This window comes from Balaenoptera acutorostrata, chromosome 6 (genome assembly GCF_949987535.1).
Source record: "Balaenoptera acutorostrata chromosome 6, mBalAcu1.1, whole genome shotgun sequence".
NCBI classification, from domain to species: domain Eukaryota; kingdom Metazoa; phylum Chordata; class Mammalia; order Artiodactyla; family Balaenopteridae; genus Balaenoptera; species Balaenoptera acutorostrata.
The window spans coordinates 81,160,879-81,178,067 of record NC_080069.1 but is presented as its reverse complement, the minus strand read 5'-3'; the positions used below and the strand labels follow the sequence as shown (position 1 = coordinate 81,178,067).

Here is a 17,189-nt window from a genome sequence, read left to right as displayed (position 1 = left end):
CTTAAGTATACAAATTTTGCATATTGTTAAAAAAATCATATTTTAAGCTTATAGTTTTTATACTGTGTATTAATGATTAAAGAGTTGATAGGACATTGATAGCCACAGTCAGTTCAGATTTTTGTCATTAGTTCTTAATGTTGAAATAATTAATTTCAACTTTCAAAATTGAGCACGTTGAAGTCAAGTTGATATTTAAACATTAACATTAATTTGCAAAACAGAATTTAAGTATAGTTGTGTTTATATATGATTATAGTATAGTCATTGATATGCGATTATGGGATAAAAGGTATGAAGACGTATTGTGATAATTTCATTACAAAGTAATACATTTTCTCTTGCCCACTCAGGTAATTTAATTAATTTCAATCGCAAAATAGCATTCTAATTCACAACATAGTTTCATATCTTTATCCTCATTTCACAGTAGAAAGCTGTGACATATGAAAACACACTTTTAAAACTCTTTTCTTTGTCAAGGCTCTTTTTATGTTTGGTTATTTTCCAATTTCAAAGCACTTTTCTTTCAACTCAGCCTTCTCATTATGTTTGGTATTTGTTACCCACATTCTAAAAACCCAAGATACAAAAACTTTAATTGGCTTCCTCAAAGGCCAAAGAAAATATCAATAACAGACTCTACTAGAATAAAGTTCTTAAGATTGTGGCAAAGCCACAAAACTACTCCAAACATAATTCCCTTCATTAACTAATTATGTTTTGTAAAGAGATAATAGTCGTACAGTACAACCATTGTTCTAATTCTATTTTGCAGATGGATTTTAAGTGTGAAACCACATGCATTTAAAACTTTTGTATTTAGGGATGAAAAAACAAAACTAAACACCCCCAAAGTCTAACAAACCTAACACTACCATTCAAAGACCAGCGCAGAGAAAATAACATTTTTCATTTGCAGAAAATATTTTAAAATCTCACATATTTAGTAGGTATGAATAGAACACTCTGATGGGGCAAGTAGACATTTTGGATATAAGACTCCAGATTAAGCAATGACCAAGCAGACTGCTGTCAGGGGTTCTATATATTGCTGTTCCCAGGTAGATATTTAGGTAAATCATCCACCAGACAAAAGAATAAACGTAAAATCCCTAAATTATGTATGATTCATATCTTTTTTTATAAATGAGCAAGAAGGTAAGCTCATATATTCAATGATCAATAAATGCAAAAATGAAAGGTTTTAAGTTAATAAGTGAATAGGAATTCATAGAATACAATGGAATAAACATAGAATCCTGAAAGAAAATCAGGTAGTGTTTCTAGGGAGCGAATTTTATTAGGTAGGATCAAATGTACTTACATCCCTCTCTGCATTTTAAGAGAAGAACTAAATGCCTTATTTCTGAAAATAGGATCAGGACTGAAGTCAAGCATCTGATTCAAATACCCCCTCTGACACTGACCAGATGAATAATGTTTCACTTTGACCTTTCTTTGAAAACATGATGTGCAGATTTCCAATTAAGGTACATTATGTAGCTTTAATCATAGCTACCAACATCACATCAGCATGCTAGGTGGCAAAGATAAGATATTATTTGTACAGTGACATAATAAAATACAATATAGCTTTACCCTTTCAAATGGTAACACATCAGATATCACTTTATAGACTCAAAAAAAAATAAAAATAAAAACACCACATTTCAAAACCTTTAGTTTCAGTTCAACACATGGCATGCTTAATGGTTTCAGCATATCTAATTCTTTTTAATAAGTGTTAAAACTGAAAGCAAGACAGGTAGATATTAAAAATATATTGGAACATCTTAAAATTACCAGCCCTAACAGTGGAAATAAAATGACGGCGATTAAAAGTAATAAAGGTTATTAAAAGTTAAGGGCCTTTGAGGCTAGGAAGTCATGTTAGACTGTCAATTGTTTTCCCCATGGTGGGAAATCAGTTAGAAATTAAAAAAAAAAAAATCTAGTAGTTTAGTTGTGGTCAAAGAAAGAGTCAGTGGAGAATGGGGAGGTTTCAGCAACATGCTGGTAGAAAAAAAGAGACTTACATAGTCTGGGAGGGCAGTGAAATGGAAGGCGTGGTAACCTCGCTCACTTAGTTGTCATTTTTGATTTTCAATGACATTTTTTTCATTCTTTCGCCTAGTAAAGATGACAGAAGTTCCTAATTTATTATCTGATGTCTATTCCTGTTCCTAGATTTAAGAGAGTTTAACTGTAAAATATCAAGTCATCATATCCAAATACAGACACTTTGAAAAAAACTACAGCACTGATGTTGCATGCATTCAATTATACTTCTCAAAACTACATCCGCAAACCAGAGATAAGGACATGGGGGAAAGATTCAGCGAGCACAGCCCAGGAGGCTGGGGGAGAAAGGGGAAATCTGCCGGGTCTTCAGACTAACGCAGTAGGAGGGAGGGGCTCATAACAAAGAGTCACGTTCTTCCTGAAAGGCTATGAGCCATGGATTCTAGAAGAATGCAGAATTCAAGTCCTCTGCGTGGCTCTAGGATCCATATACTCTATAGGTACAAACAGAGCTGGTCAAAATGTAAATGGCACTCCACAAGAGAGATTCTCTCATTAGATGCCTTCTGCTGCTCAGGCTGGGCTGCATTTTAGATGATGAGAGAAGGATCATTGATACTTTTATAAACATGAACCTGGCAGATTGGTTGGGCTTGACTGAAGGGAGAAAAAAGTGCAGTGTAAATTTCTGTTCTGTGTGTAAATCATAGCACAGCCAGATCAGAGCAGGCAAAGTCATGGGGCCCCGGATGTTTCCTTCTAATTCTCCTCTTTGGTTGCACTTCATTCAGCATGCATTGGCCTGGCCTGCTGAAGGTGCGCAGGAAATATTTGTGAATAAATGAATGAAGAGACTGCATAACTTATATTCTTTGAAGAAAACCACCCTGATGGCGAAAACCCTCAATTCTACAGCTGATTTGTACATTTTAAGGAGCATGGGGGGGGGGGGGTATTAAAAACAGTAGAAAAGAAAAAAATAGGAAAGACTTATCGTAAGAGCAAAGGGAAAAAAAGGAGAAAGAAGTAATATTGAAGAAACCCCCAAACAAACAATTTAATGCCAAAGTCGTCTCCAGGCACTGCAAATGCTGCTCAGTAGCAAAATACTGGAATTTGGATTTTAGTTCTGTAGTGGCAAATACCACATCTGTTCATGTGGTCTCATACAAATACTTTCCTATTCTCATGCATAATCTCAGATTCTTTGCTAGATGCATGATATTTATTCCATTTATTATTAAAGAAACTATCTCTGGAGGAGGTTTAAAGTCAAAAGGTGTCTGAAATTTAGCTACGATTATTCACAGGATGAACAAATCTAAATAACATCTAGTTAGTTTCCACAGGTATGCATTCATTGGATTATGTTTATTTTGAAAAACAAATCTTCTGCAAGATATTTTAACTATAAGAGATTACTATTATTATTGAAGAAGCATCAAGACAGAATCATCTTAGTTCAATTAACATTGTTAAAAATTAAGGTACCATTAGCATAAAAATGTTGATGAGTGGCTTCCAGCTTTGGGGCTGGCTTTACTGTGAACTGATCTCAATATAGGATCGTTTATAGAGTGCGACCATAATGAGAGCACAGAGAAAGGAGAAGAAGGTTCTCTGCACCCAGCTCATCAGTATGCAACTCCGCTCTCAGAGAAACACACAGATGAGCCAGTCCTTCAAGGGCAACTTCCTTGCCTGGATGCAATCTGTCCATGCCAGTCAACAAGAAGCCAGCAGCTGCCTCTGGAGGGAATCCCCTTCCAGGAGCCAGGAATCCAGGCCCATTAACACATGTGGGTAAGAGTGGATCAAGTCTGCCTTGAGAGGAGACCCACATCAGTCTAGTTCCTATAACATCTGGCTCTGTTCTCTGCTTCAGATGGACCACACATGGGTAGGTCTGAAGAAATGTAAGGACATTGTGTGAAATGCACTTGGCAGGGTTTGGGGAAAGACTGATCTTTAGGGTGTTGGCTTCTCCAAAGTTATCAGTGAGAACTAAGACTATCAAGTCTATTGAGGGCAAGACCCCAAAACCTAACTGGTTGCTACTCTGAGCTGCTTCTGCTTTACCTGATGAGACGGAAATTCACATGTTCATACTGACGGCCCCACTGAAGAAGAGTACCTGCCAAGCAATTTATGAAATTCTGGTGGTTTCAAAAAAAAAAAAAAACCCACTCTTCAGGCAAGTTAAATCTCTCAACATGAGGGCACAACAGCAAGCCCAGGGAAGCACAGGTGTTTTCAGATTCGTTTCATACCTACATCTCACTCAGCGTTAGGACTAAACCAAGTGGTAAGAGGGAGTGCACCCAGGGCTGCATGCTTCTGCTTGCAGGCAACTTCCGTTTTTTCCTAAGGAGAAACATTTGGCCATGTGTTCCCGCTAAGCAAGGCCTGCAAAAGCCGGCTGACCTAATTTAAAATATGAGCTCTCATTGCATGAACCTCTTCCAAGCCTTCGCTATTTTTTGTTCGTTCAGATCTTATTCCATAAAAAGTCAGCCCATCTTTTTCCAGTCCTAGTGACCTGCATTCTCTCCTTCCCGGAAGCATGTCGCTTCTCCTGCTAGCCTCTGCCCTAATCACTTTTATTTGTGGGACGCTAGGGAGGGGATGGAAATGCTTCGAGTAGGGAAGAAAATAACTCTTAAAAAATCCTTCTTATTATGATCATGTTTAGATGAAATATGGGGCTTGCCATCAACAAAATTACAAAACAATTCCACTGGGAGTCCAGACGGTTCAGGGTAATTCATCTATGAAAAAGTGAACTTTAATTGTTACTCTTGGCAGCAATCTAAGAGAAGAGTGAAATATTATACTAAATATTGCCACGTGCAATAGTAAAATGCTCTTTCCTCCCTGCCAGAAGCAGTGTATGGCCCCCTTCAGACTCAGGTTTGGATCTGGTGATTTAGTCTAAATCCTCGGCTTCCCCCTCTCCAAAACCAACAGAGGTTTTCAAAAGAGTTGCATTTTTTATTAGAACCATTTGCTCTTTTTAAGTTGCCAAAAAGGAGTAAGTAAAACTAAGACTTTTATTTGGGTTAAAGTTGATTCCTCAGCTTCATTGAGGTCAATGTACTTAGTCTGTGAACCTTCTACTAAGAAGTTCATTGCAGTGTTGAACCAGCCAGGGTTATGTTTTGATCCCTTCTTCCCCCCTCCCCAAACCCAACCCCTTGGCTGCCTGGATTTATATAGTCGGGGCTGGAAGCATGGGGAAGCTAATCAAAAGGAAACATACATATGGCAAATTACATCCTGGATTTTCTAGAACAATTGAAATTTCAAATATTTTTGATGCTGCACATAACATTTGCTATTCTGGAACTACGTGTCTTGATTTGGGCTTCAGAAAATGTGATCCCAACAGGTATTTACAATGCTTTAGATTAAAAGCTCATTGAACACTGCTGCATTATATAATTTACAAGCACAGAAAAGTATTCGATAATACTAGAAAGCAGAGGGACATTCTTTTTTTCTAAAAGTGAAGTTTTCAGTGAAGATGTTAATCAAAGAACTCTTTTATATGGTGCTGGTTCCCTGGCATATTGATAGGTTTTGGCAAAGCATGATTAATAACCTGCTTGCAAATAATTTTTAAAATTACACTTTACATTTTCAGCATGAATATTTATATACATTGGGTATAATACACTAAGGATATATTAAAATCATATGTAAGATATCCTATGTAGATAATATTATTCAGCTTCTAAATTGTTTAAGTTGGGGAAGTTAGGGCCCAGAAAAATTAAATGACTTGCCCAGGATTATTTAGCTTATTACCAATGATCTGAGGACCAGAACCGTAATTTTTAAGTAGATTTTCCTTATGTTATAGAATACTGTTTTTCATCCATAGGGATATATAATGATACAAAGATTACTTGGGAGTAAATTTAAGTCTGCAGATACAACAAAAAGTAATCTTTGTTGTAACTTAAATTAATGGATTAAAATTTAGATTATCTGAAACCTGAGTAAAGATACTACACTATAGGACATCTGCTTTATATAATTATTTTCTTTTGATTATAGCATATGTTATGGATGACAATAAACAAAATGGCTACCATTAGTAAGATAGTTTGAGGGAACTACAATCCCTATCAGCCATGGGAAAAATAGTCAGCACTTATCCTGTGCACACTTGCCTCAGACTGCACATTATAAAGCTTCATAAGAACTTTTAGTTTATCTAAAGTAATGTCTTAGAATTATGCCTGTTTTTCTGTTTGTGGAAGGTTTGAAAAAAAAAAAAAAACAACAAAAACAAAATATGTAGAAAAGCACAGCCTAGCAACTAACAGCGCTACCCTCAAACGAACAAAAGATACCAGCTATTATTAACTGGAAGTAATCACTCCAGAAGGTAAGGAATTTTTAAATACATTGTTACAAATACCACTCAGATAATCAATGACAGCAAAGAGTAAACTAATGAGGAGCCCCATAGGTCGACAATACTTGGAAGTTGGTTACCTTTAAAGAAACTGACCTATGATGTGGGAAGCCAAGGAAATCTGCCTTAAATGTGTTGTTTTAATTTAAAAAAAAAAAAAAAGGAACCTGCCTTTTTTTTTTCTACTAAGAGGTCAAGCTCTTCCTGTGTCAGTACAAAATTTAAAGTTTCTTTGGATGGGTTCTATTTCCTGCTCTCCATTTAAAATGGGGGAAAAATAAAAATATTTTGCCTGTGACAAAATATGAAAGAAGTTCTCACCCTTAAAACCAGCAGCATTGGTTTTCCAGTCATTAGCGTTCAAATGTCCTGCACGGGAAGTCCTTACAATAACATGCTGCACGTCTCTCCAGGTCAGAAACGGACTGGGGAAAGACAAGGTAAGAATCATTGTACCAAAAAAAAAAAAAAGATGGGGGAAGCAGAGAGTCACAAGCAAATTAAAAAAGCGAAAGCAGAAGGGCAAAGTACTAAAAACAAAGGGTCAGCGATTTGGGTTTGGGATAAACAAATGCCAAATGCCGCTCTTGTTCTCAACTTGGAGAAGTGACATTAGTCTCAGGGAGGCAGAAAATGTAACCTTTAATTTGAGAAATAATGTGATATTAGTCAGTGTAAGTTTTTAAAAGGGTGAAGATTTCCAGTTTCCTCAACAAAATGGCTCCCAATTCTTGCCCTGTCATCCTTCGTGTAGACTCTTGCATCATAAGAAAATTACAACAAGCTAAAATCAAAACTGAAGGGCTCTTGAACATTCCTTGTTCAGTTGTTTAGCCAGGCACTTGATTTTAATTTAACAAAGAACTTAGCAATGTTAACCATTCTGGATGGATGTGTGGGATACAGAAAAAGTCTCAACTGAAACCAAGTCTTCATTTTCAGTGTTCTCAAAGGAAGAGGATGTGGTACAGAGTCCAAAACTGGGTACCCAGGCACAGAAAACTATGGGAGTGTCTTAATTTGCAATAAATAGTTATTAAATTATTGGATACCTATTTCTTATGGCTGTTGGCACTGAAGATCACAAAGACACTACGGAATGGGAGATACTTTCATCAAAGAACTGCAATACTAATAAACACACAGAAAACAAATCCAAGTACATATACACAGTCTTTTGTTCTCTTTCAAAGAACATGTTATTTACTAAAGGCATTTGACTCAGTGCATGCATGAAATTCTAATCAGGATACTTATTCAATTCAGTCTTGAATGTGAGGTGTGACAATTTTTTTACTTAACTAGGAAATATGGCAACTTATCATGCAGCTGTGTAGTTATTTTCTTTGCTTCTCATCTGCCACCTTCATTTTAGAAGGATATTTGCAAAGGATGGGTCGGAACATTTGAAGGAGGAGAGACAATGACTTGCTACCTTCCTAGAAGTGTGACAGGGGCATGTGGTAATCTCTGTACCCCCTCGTATGGGCACGTATGCACACTGGTGTCTCCCAGGCAGAGGGAGAACATGGTATCTTTATAGCTAATTATCAATGATGAAGCTGCACACTGCTTCTCTTGATACTACATTTTCCTATCACACTCAGCATATACATGTTTTTGAGGGCGCCCTCCTAATGAGAGGGGGCCCAGTGATCAGATTCTGGTTCCTTCATTTTCTACATATGTGAAATTGACTTCCCAAAGTGTCAGTTTCCCCACTTAGAATGTGGATGTTAATATCTACTTTACTTCCTTGTACCAACTGAATCAAAGTATAGTTGTCCCTTGAACAACGTGGAAGTTAGGGGCACCGACCCCTGAGCAGTCAAAAATCTGAGTATAACTTATAGTTGGCCCTCCGTAGCCACGGTTCTGCATCCATATATTCAACCAACAGCGGATCGTGTAGTACGTATTTAGTGAAAAAAAATCTGCGTATAAGCGGACCTGTGCAGTTCAAACCTATGTTGTTCAAGAGTCAACTGCCATGCCAAGTACTTAACCTTGTTCCTGGTGCATAATAAACCATTATAAGTGGTAGACAGTACATCATTTTGCTAAAGTAAGAGCCACAGCTCCTATTTACTGATTTGAAAATGAAGGAGATGGGGAGAGAAAAGTACTACAGAGTTCTTATACCTTTTTGTTATGTTCTCAGATTCCAAATAAAAGAGAAATATTACTGCCATTTTCAAAGTTTCCATAAGGGACAAGATAGGATCTCGACTATTTTGTAAGGTTGCATTAATAGAAGAACTTATACTAAGGGATTAAAACCCATCCAAGTGAGTTTGAAAGATATGAGAACAATGGAAGCAGAATTATTTTTGTTTTGATACAACACTTGTTAGGAGCCAACTTTAGAACCTGACAAGGCACAAAACTCTGAAGAAAGGGAGGGAGGTTGTGTGATGGATTCCAGGAGGCATGGAAGTTTTGCTTCTAAAACAGTTGGCATGATTTGGCCCTTAGCTGGCTAATAGTGAATCCACAACAAAATTTAATAGAGTCCATGCACTACAGTCAGGAAAATTAGGAGAATGAGTCCAAGGAAAATTCTGAATGCTACTCTCAACATAAGACGTTCTAGCTCTGCCTGAAATGCGATGCTAATCTCCATTCCCTTTTCCAGTGTAGTTACTTGGGTGAGGGGCGAAAACAACAACAGAAAAGCTCAGTCTGGAAAGACATTCCAGCCCCTTATTTATGGGAAAGCAAAATCCTCTCAAGTGAACATGTATATTTTTATTTTTTCATGAGCAAACAGCAAGACCCCTAAAAGTACACTTGGATGTGATAAATATGTCTAACTCAACCTTGTAATTTTAAAATAACATTTAACACACAGTTAAAACTTTCACATTTTAAATGTTATCCTTCAGGGAAAAAAAAAAAAAAGAAAAGAACACAAGTTTCCCTGTTACCTATCACCAGGGCAAAATTCCTTTAGAAATATCAAGCACAAGGTTCTGACCATTGGGAGACCATTTCCCTAGTGACCCTTAGCTCTAAAAATAGAATAATAATAACAGAACAGGAAACACTTATCTTGTACCTTAAGCAGTTGTATTCAGGCAGATTCAGGAAGCCTCCTGCATTCAACTCAGCCTGAAGAAATGAGAGTTACTTGCTCTCATGCTGAGTTGCACAAACTAATTCTTCTTGGAGTGCTTGTAATTAGAAGGGAGAAATTACCTTCAGGAAATTGAAACTACACATGGAAAGGAGGCATTCAGATAATTTTACTGTGACATTTGATAATGTACAACTTCAGAAATGATTTAATTTCAAAATTTCCTGAATTTCACCAAAATAAAGGGAGAAAGATAATATGGGAAACCAATGGATTTTTGAATCAGTGGTGTTCCTACTTGTGGGAGGGTAATTAATTATAGCTCAGGAAACAGCCATAGGTTAAGTGGCTAGTATCCTGAGAGAACTTTTATTTATGGGAAAGTCGGATTCACATTTTATGACCTATTTGTATTTATGCTCACAGGGATGATGTAGGAATGAAGAAGTCATCAAACGTGGCGTAAACCACATACAGAGTGAAAGCAGAGTGCCCTGTGCCGTGAATGCCACAGTCCACGATGGTAACATAGGACCTCCTAAAACTTACCCCCTCCTGCCAATTACCCTGGACCCACACTCCAGTGGCCTCTGAAAACCAATACCCCTTTCACCGCCAAAGCACCAAAAGATTTGGGGCAAATAATAATCAAAAAGGCCAAAAGTCTAACCAACCTGGAAAAAAAGAGCAGTTTCTCTCAACTCTGAGCCCAGTGACCACCAGTCTCATAATAAGTCACCAGGAGTTATGCCACATACCCCTCAGATTTCTTCCTGGAATTACTGACAGTTACCCCTGAATAACAATATACACTAAAAGGTCACATTTATAAATGCCTGCAAAACGTGGCTAGTTAACAATGACCTTTCAAGGCAATACAATATACATGATTTTCTGGGGAGTCCTGTATGTATCATCTTTTCCTGTAAGGAAGTTTTGCATCCTTTGATGACCTCAAAATAATAACCAACATTTAGTGAACACTTGGCCAGGGAGAGGTACTGTATGTTGTATATGCACTATGATTGTGTAATCTAAAAAAATCACATGACAGAGGTAAAATTTTTATTCCCATTTCATAGATGACAAAAGTGAGACTTTGAGTTCCACACAGTAACTCAAGGACATATAGGTAGGTCGTGGTAGAGCTACAATTCAAACCAGCTGCACTTGGCTATGATAATATGCTACCAATCACTATTTAATACCATCTCCACATGGACCCATAAAGGTGAAATGAATGTACACACAGCGGCTTGTCAGGTGGTTCTCTAACAGCTGGATCAGGAAGCCAAGTGTGGCATGTTCTGTCCTCATGGTCATACAATTTTTGTGCCCATACTCTCTCCCTCAACTCAGTTGGCTGAGTTTTGTTTGCCACAGAATTCAGGAGATTCTTGAGTCCTAATTTGATTTTCAGGTTCCAAAGGCCTAACTTTGGCACGTTCTATCAAGAAGGTAAACAGAAAGATACTGAACTAGGAAAAATCATACTCTTTTTATAAAATAATATTTTATACTAGATGTCATAACATTGTACCTTTTCTTAACATTTGGTATGAACTTGTCACCTTGCCTGACACGCTCACACTTTGATGTGGTTTAAAGCCTGATTAGGTAACTCTTCTCCAGCAAGGGAACCTCAGCTGAACCTCATCTCAAATACTTCTAGTCTCCCGCTGCAAAAATAGGATCATGAACGACACTATCACTACCTGGTGTTTGTATTACGTTTTTGTTCTGAGCAGTTCAAAGTATTTCATGGGCCCAACAACAGGTTTTAGAAGAAGTAGGACATATCCCGGGAGAGACATTCTGTCTAGTTCTTCTTGTAGGATGTCTAAGTGCAACTGCTAGCACTTAAAAAAAAAATTCCCTCCCCAAGAGTGTTCCCAGATAATTCTGCACACTTGTGAATAAATCTGTACTTGGTGGTCCTTAAAACCAAGGACCAATTTTAAATCCTGAGTGACTGATTCACCTGCATTTATTAAAGAGAAAAAAGAACTCACCTTCCCCCCCCAAGCCCCCAGATGGATCTATCATCATAGGCAGTTTAAGGACAACTGATAAAAGGAAAAACGAATACACATCTTATTATAGAAAAAGAATAGATCAATAAGAGGAGCAATAGCGAATCCAGATAATGAAAACCGTTTCCTAAACAGGACAATCGTCTTTAAATACAAGAGTGATTCCATCTAAAGCGAGGATGAGCGATTACGTGGACCAGACATATAGGGAAACAGCAAGAGCAATCAGCAATCATCAAATATCCAACTTACTAGTCAAGCAAAAATCCAAGGCCAAAGCAGTCTCCTTTTATGTTTCTCAAGATTGTGTAAAAGAAAAATGGGAATCAGTAGCCAGAAAATGAACGTCATTGTACAGATGCTAAATAAGTCAGCAATTATGGGAAAGGATTCATTGTGAGCTGGAAGAACCAAGATGAGGAAGAAGTGTTTAAAGCCTGCAGAGATTGAGGAAAAACATTACTCTGACTGCAGCCAGTATGTGCCAGCGATGATTCAAGAATAAAATACAGACCTTTCAACAAAGGAAACCAATCTTCTTTTGTCAGGTAATGAAGAGCCCAAAGGGATTGCCAGGTGGTGAGTCCCACTACGAGCAGGAGTGTATCCCTAATGGGAGTGCATTTGTTCTGTGTTCTATATTAATTCAAAAGTCCCGGGTCTAAAGCTGGGTTGCAGTAACAGAAAACATAGTTAATAATACCTCCAGATTTAGAAATATGATTTGTATTGGTATCACCAGGATCCCTGCTTAGGATCCATCCACACCTGAATCAAAGCAGAAAAGATAAAAGAAAAAACTGGTTGGAGATCACCTAAGTCAAATTTTTATTTTACTCTTTTGTGAAACCACTCACTGATTCCCTGAATTTAGTCTAAACCAAAGGTGTGGAAATTTAGTTTATAAACACACTTAAGATAGCCCCCAATTTACAAAGAAAAATTCTGTCATTTAAACTGAAGTGCCTTCTTTCCATTATAAATCCCAGCTTATCTGTAGGATTTGTCATTATACCTGAAAGACATCAATTAAGTTTTCTGCAGCCTTAAAAATGATTATTCTGTTTGTAAGCTCAATAATCATTTCCTTGAAATACTTTGTTATGTAAATGCTTATGGAATAAAACCTGATGAGTGGTCAGCCAGAGGTACACTAAGTTGAGATAACATGCATTGAAATCAATTCATGATCATGGAACTTTCTTTCCACCTGCTCTTGTGTACACTCAATTCCCTCTGAGAATATTACCCTGAGACTATAAATTCTGGCTATTCTAAAGCCCTCTCTCCTAAAAGGAACCCTCTTACACTGTTGGTGGGAATGTAAATTGGTGCAGCCAATTTACTATGGAAAACAGTATGGAGGTTCCTCAAAAAACTAGAAATAGAGTTGCCATATGATCCAGCAATCCCACTCCTGGGCAGATATCTGGAGAAAACTCAAATTCGAAAAGATACATGCACCCCAATGTTCACAGCAGCACTATTTACAATAGCCAGGACATGGAAGCACCTAAGTGTCCATCGACCAAAGAAGATGTGGTATATATACACAACGGAATGTTACACAGCCATAAAAAAGAATGAAATAATGCTATTTGCAGCAACGTGGATGGACCTAGAGATTATCATACTAAGTGAAGACAGAGAAAGACAAATATCATATGATATCACTTATATGTGGAATCTAAAAAAATGATACAAATGAACTTAATTACAAAACAGAAATAGACCCACAGACATAGAAAACAAACTTATGGTTACCAAAGGGGAAAGGTTGGCGTGGGGGAGGGATAAATTAGGAGTTTGGGATTAACATATACACACATATATAAAATAGATAACCAACAAGGACCTACTATATAGCACAGGGAACTATACTCAATATTTTGTAATAACCTATAAGGGAAAAGAATCTGAAATGCATATATATACACACACATATATATATGTATATATAACTGAATCTCTTTGCTGTACACCTGAAACTAACACAACATTGTAAATCAACTATACTTCAATAAAAAATAAAAATAAATGAAAAAAAAAGGCCTCTGTCTTTATGCAACCATAACCTGGAATCTAAATCCGACTCTCATTTTTGTCCCCAATCTTTGAAATTGTTCGAAGTAGACCAAATGTGTTGGTATGAGAGCTTCCTCCCTAAGTTTATCCTGGTCAAGCTGGGAGAAGCTCAAGTCTGGGAAAGAAACTGGAGGACACAGCTCACTGCCCCTTTTCTGCTAATTTTGTAGGCTACCTAACACTAGGCATGAATAAATACATAATTTTAAGCTAACTGACCTTGTCCTGCAGAAAGACACTGTGGCCCCCATTATTTATTTCTAATTTAAATTTGTTCTCAAAATAATAATAAACATAGTTTCTAATCACTTGAGAATGGTATAAATTGTGCTTTAGAGTCAGGAAGACTTGGGGTAAATCATGACCTGCTACTTAATAGGTCTGTCACCCTAGTATATTTACTAAAATTCTCTGGACTCAGTTTCCCACCTGAAATGTGGAGACAAATTCATTAGCTCAAATTCTTGGTTGCAAGAATTTGAGGTAATGAATATAAAGTGCCTGGCACATGAAAGGCTCTCAAAGACAGCAGTCATTATGATTACTTGAGATGAACAACCTATCATCCCAGAAAAATTCAGAAGGACCAATTTCTGAATTTATACTAGCATCTGATGAATTGTCATTTAATTAAGCTAAGTTTTCCTCTATGCTCCTAAATTTTAATAGTATGTTTTTTAGTTTCTGTAATAGATGAACAAAATAGCATCTTCAACACCTTGGTATATTTCTGCTTAGTGAAATAATAATGCTACTAAGATGTGTCAAAAAGCTCTGGTTTTAAAAGCTGATGGTGGAGGCAGCAACTGGTTGGGAAAGAACTGTTTGTACCCGCTGTGGTTGTAACAAACCCTCTCTATTTGTGCGAAGATCTTCCCTTTTGATGGTTGGCCATTGATGTGATGTTGTAAAGGACGGTGAATTGTTCTTTGGTTTGATATCCTAGTGCTTTTCAAGTACCAAATGTTAGGATGAAGACTTTGAACGTACTTATTCGCTTAACTGAACTATCAGACTGAAGTGTTTTGAAACTTTTTCTACATAGTTCAAGGATCTGCAGAGTTCCTACCTCAAAAGCCAGCAGGTGAACCCTTGACCAGGCAACAAAAAATATTTGGTTGCATCTCTGTTCTCACTATTATTTTAAATTACTTTACAGCATTTTTCTCATTATTTTTTTCCTATTAAGTACAAAGAATTAAAATGATCCTTTTCTACATGCTTATGTTTTTAAACAAAGGTTTTCAAAGTTCAGCTTTAATTTTAAACTTAAATGAAAATGACTAAGCATTTTGGATTCTAGAATTTTAAGTAAATGTTATTCTATTTTAGACACTCCTGGTTCATTATGTAAACTCCTAGCAATCTTTTAAATTATTAGACTAAAATAGTAACGAAAAACATTTTTCAAAAATTTCATGCTACACACACACACACACACACACACTCCGAGGAAAAGATCAACTGAGATGAATGGAAATCTATTACAACAGTTCTGGAGGTATTTTAAATAACCCTATGGCTGATGTGACTGGACTGAAAAAAATAATGTTTAACTTTCCCATACTTCACATTAAGAAAACAAAGCTGGCTTGTCACCTAAAGGAAAGTAGAGGGAATAAAAGTAACAAAACCCCTCAAACCTCAGCCCTGTTTCCCTGTCTCCCAAATTAAAGACCCAAGATATTAATGGGCTAAAAATGCAGGTACATAATTCACTACCGGACAAGAACTCCTTTTTTATTTTCAAGGCAGCCCACGTATTAACTCCGATATCTCTCCTGTCCGTATTATCAGTGTCTCAATTCCCAGAAACTGTGGCAGAAAATAGAGGATAAATTCCAACTTTCTTTTCTATTGCCTCCCCTACTCTATATGTTGGGATGCCAAAAATCAGGTCTTTCCAGTGAGGGGTACACAAGAGACAGAATTGTGACTAATAAAACATAAGTGGGAGTCTACTGAGCATTTCTGAGAAAGTCTGTGCTTTCCTACTGCGGGCACTGCCTAATCCTCCTTCACTCTTTCCTTCCTCTTTTTACCTGAATGTGGATGTGATGGCTGGCACTGCAGCAGCCATTAAGAAAAAGTCAAGAGATAACACAGACTTTGGCCTTGGTAGCCTTGAGTTTCTGAACCAACATCTTCACTTGCGGATTTCCTGTTGTACCAGCCACACTTAGCTATTAAATACAATTCCTAAAATATGTATCTCCAAAAGTACAGAGTATTAGATAGCATTTATTGAGTACTCACTGTGTGCCAGGCACATTGTGAAAAGTACTCAATATTCATTATTTCTCACAACAATCCTATGAGACAGGTACTATTATTATGTTTATTACTAAAATAAGGAAATCAAAGCTGGGAAAGTTTAATGACCCTGTTAGGGTCACATGATTAGCAAAAGCTGAAACTGGCTACAGGCAGTCAGACTCCAGAGCCCTAGGTCAGACCTATTCCACCACCATGTTGTCTTGTACTGGAGAAGGGGGTCACAAGGGGAAGAGTCAGGGTAACAATCATTGTAGGGACTGGCCAGCAAGCCTCCAGTTTTTATAGTAGGGGTAGGAAATGATCCTGTCCTCACTCAGCATCCTCACTTTGGATGGATCTCTACCAGCATCTCAGAGTTGACTGGGGGTTCTGTCCCTCATCCCACAATTCAATGGCAGATTTGAGTAGGTCTGTGCCTGGACGCTAGTCAGAGCAGCTCATCATCACACCCTTTTTGAAGCCAGAGTTTCTCACTGAGAATTTAAAAAAAGCAAAGAATAGAAACAAAGAAAGAAAGAAAGGAAGGAAAAAAAATTTAAGGTGAAAGAAGCATAAGAGAAGAGTGCAGGATGGACCTTCAAGATGGTGGAGAAGTAAGATGTGGACATCGCCTTCCTCCCCACAAATACATCAGAAATACATCTACATGCGGAACAACTCCTACAGAACACCTACTGAACGCTGGCAGAAGACGTCAGACTTCCCAAAGGCAAGAAACTCCCCACGGACCTGGGTAGGGCAAAAGAAAAAAGAAAAAACAGAGACAAAAGAATAGGGAGGGGACCTGCACCACTGGGAGGAAAGTGTGAAGGAGGAAAAGTTTCCACACACTAGGAAGCCCCTTCAATGGCAGGGACGGGGGTCGGGGGGGTGAGGGGAAGCTTCGGAGCCAAGAGGGAGAGCGCAGTAACAGGGGTGCGGAGGGCAAAGCGGAGAGACTCCCGCACAGAGGAGCGGTGCGGACCAGCACTCACCAGCCCGAGAGGCTTGTCTGCTCACCCGCCAGGGCGGGCGGGGGCTGGGAGCTGAGGCTCGGGCTTTGGAGGTCAGATCCCAGGGAGAGGACTGGGGTTGGGTGCGTGAACACAGCCTGAAGGGGGCTAGTGCGCCACAGCTAGTGGGGAGGGAGTCTCGAAAAAAGTCTGGAACTGCCTAAGAGGCAAGAGACCATTGTTTCGGGGTGCGCGAGGAGAGGGAATTCAGAGCGCCACCTAAACAAGCCCAGAGATGGGCATGAGCTGCAGCTATCAGCACGGACCCCAGAGACGGG

At 38.1% G+C, this 17,189-nt stretch overlaps 1 protein-coding gene across 9 annotated transcripts in view; it reads right to left on the bottom strand.

Annotated features, from left to right (window-relative positions):
- The window catches only part of PCSK5 (proprotein convertase subtilisin/kexin type 5), a 475,211-nt gene that overhangs the window by 223,191 nt on the left and 234,831 nt on the right, over nt 1-17,189 (bottom strand). For all 9 annotated transcript variants that reach the window (XM_057548456.1, XM_057548455.1, XM_057548453.1 and 6 more), the window contains exon 10: nt 6,770-6,873. In XM_057548456.1, the coding sequence (XP_057404439.1) occupies nt 6,770-6,873 (104 nt within the window). The remainder of the gene's footprint in view (nt 1-6,769; nt 6,874-17,189) is intronic.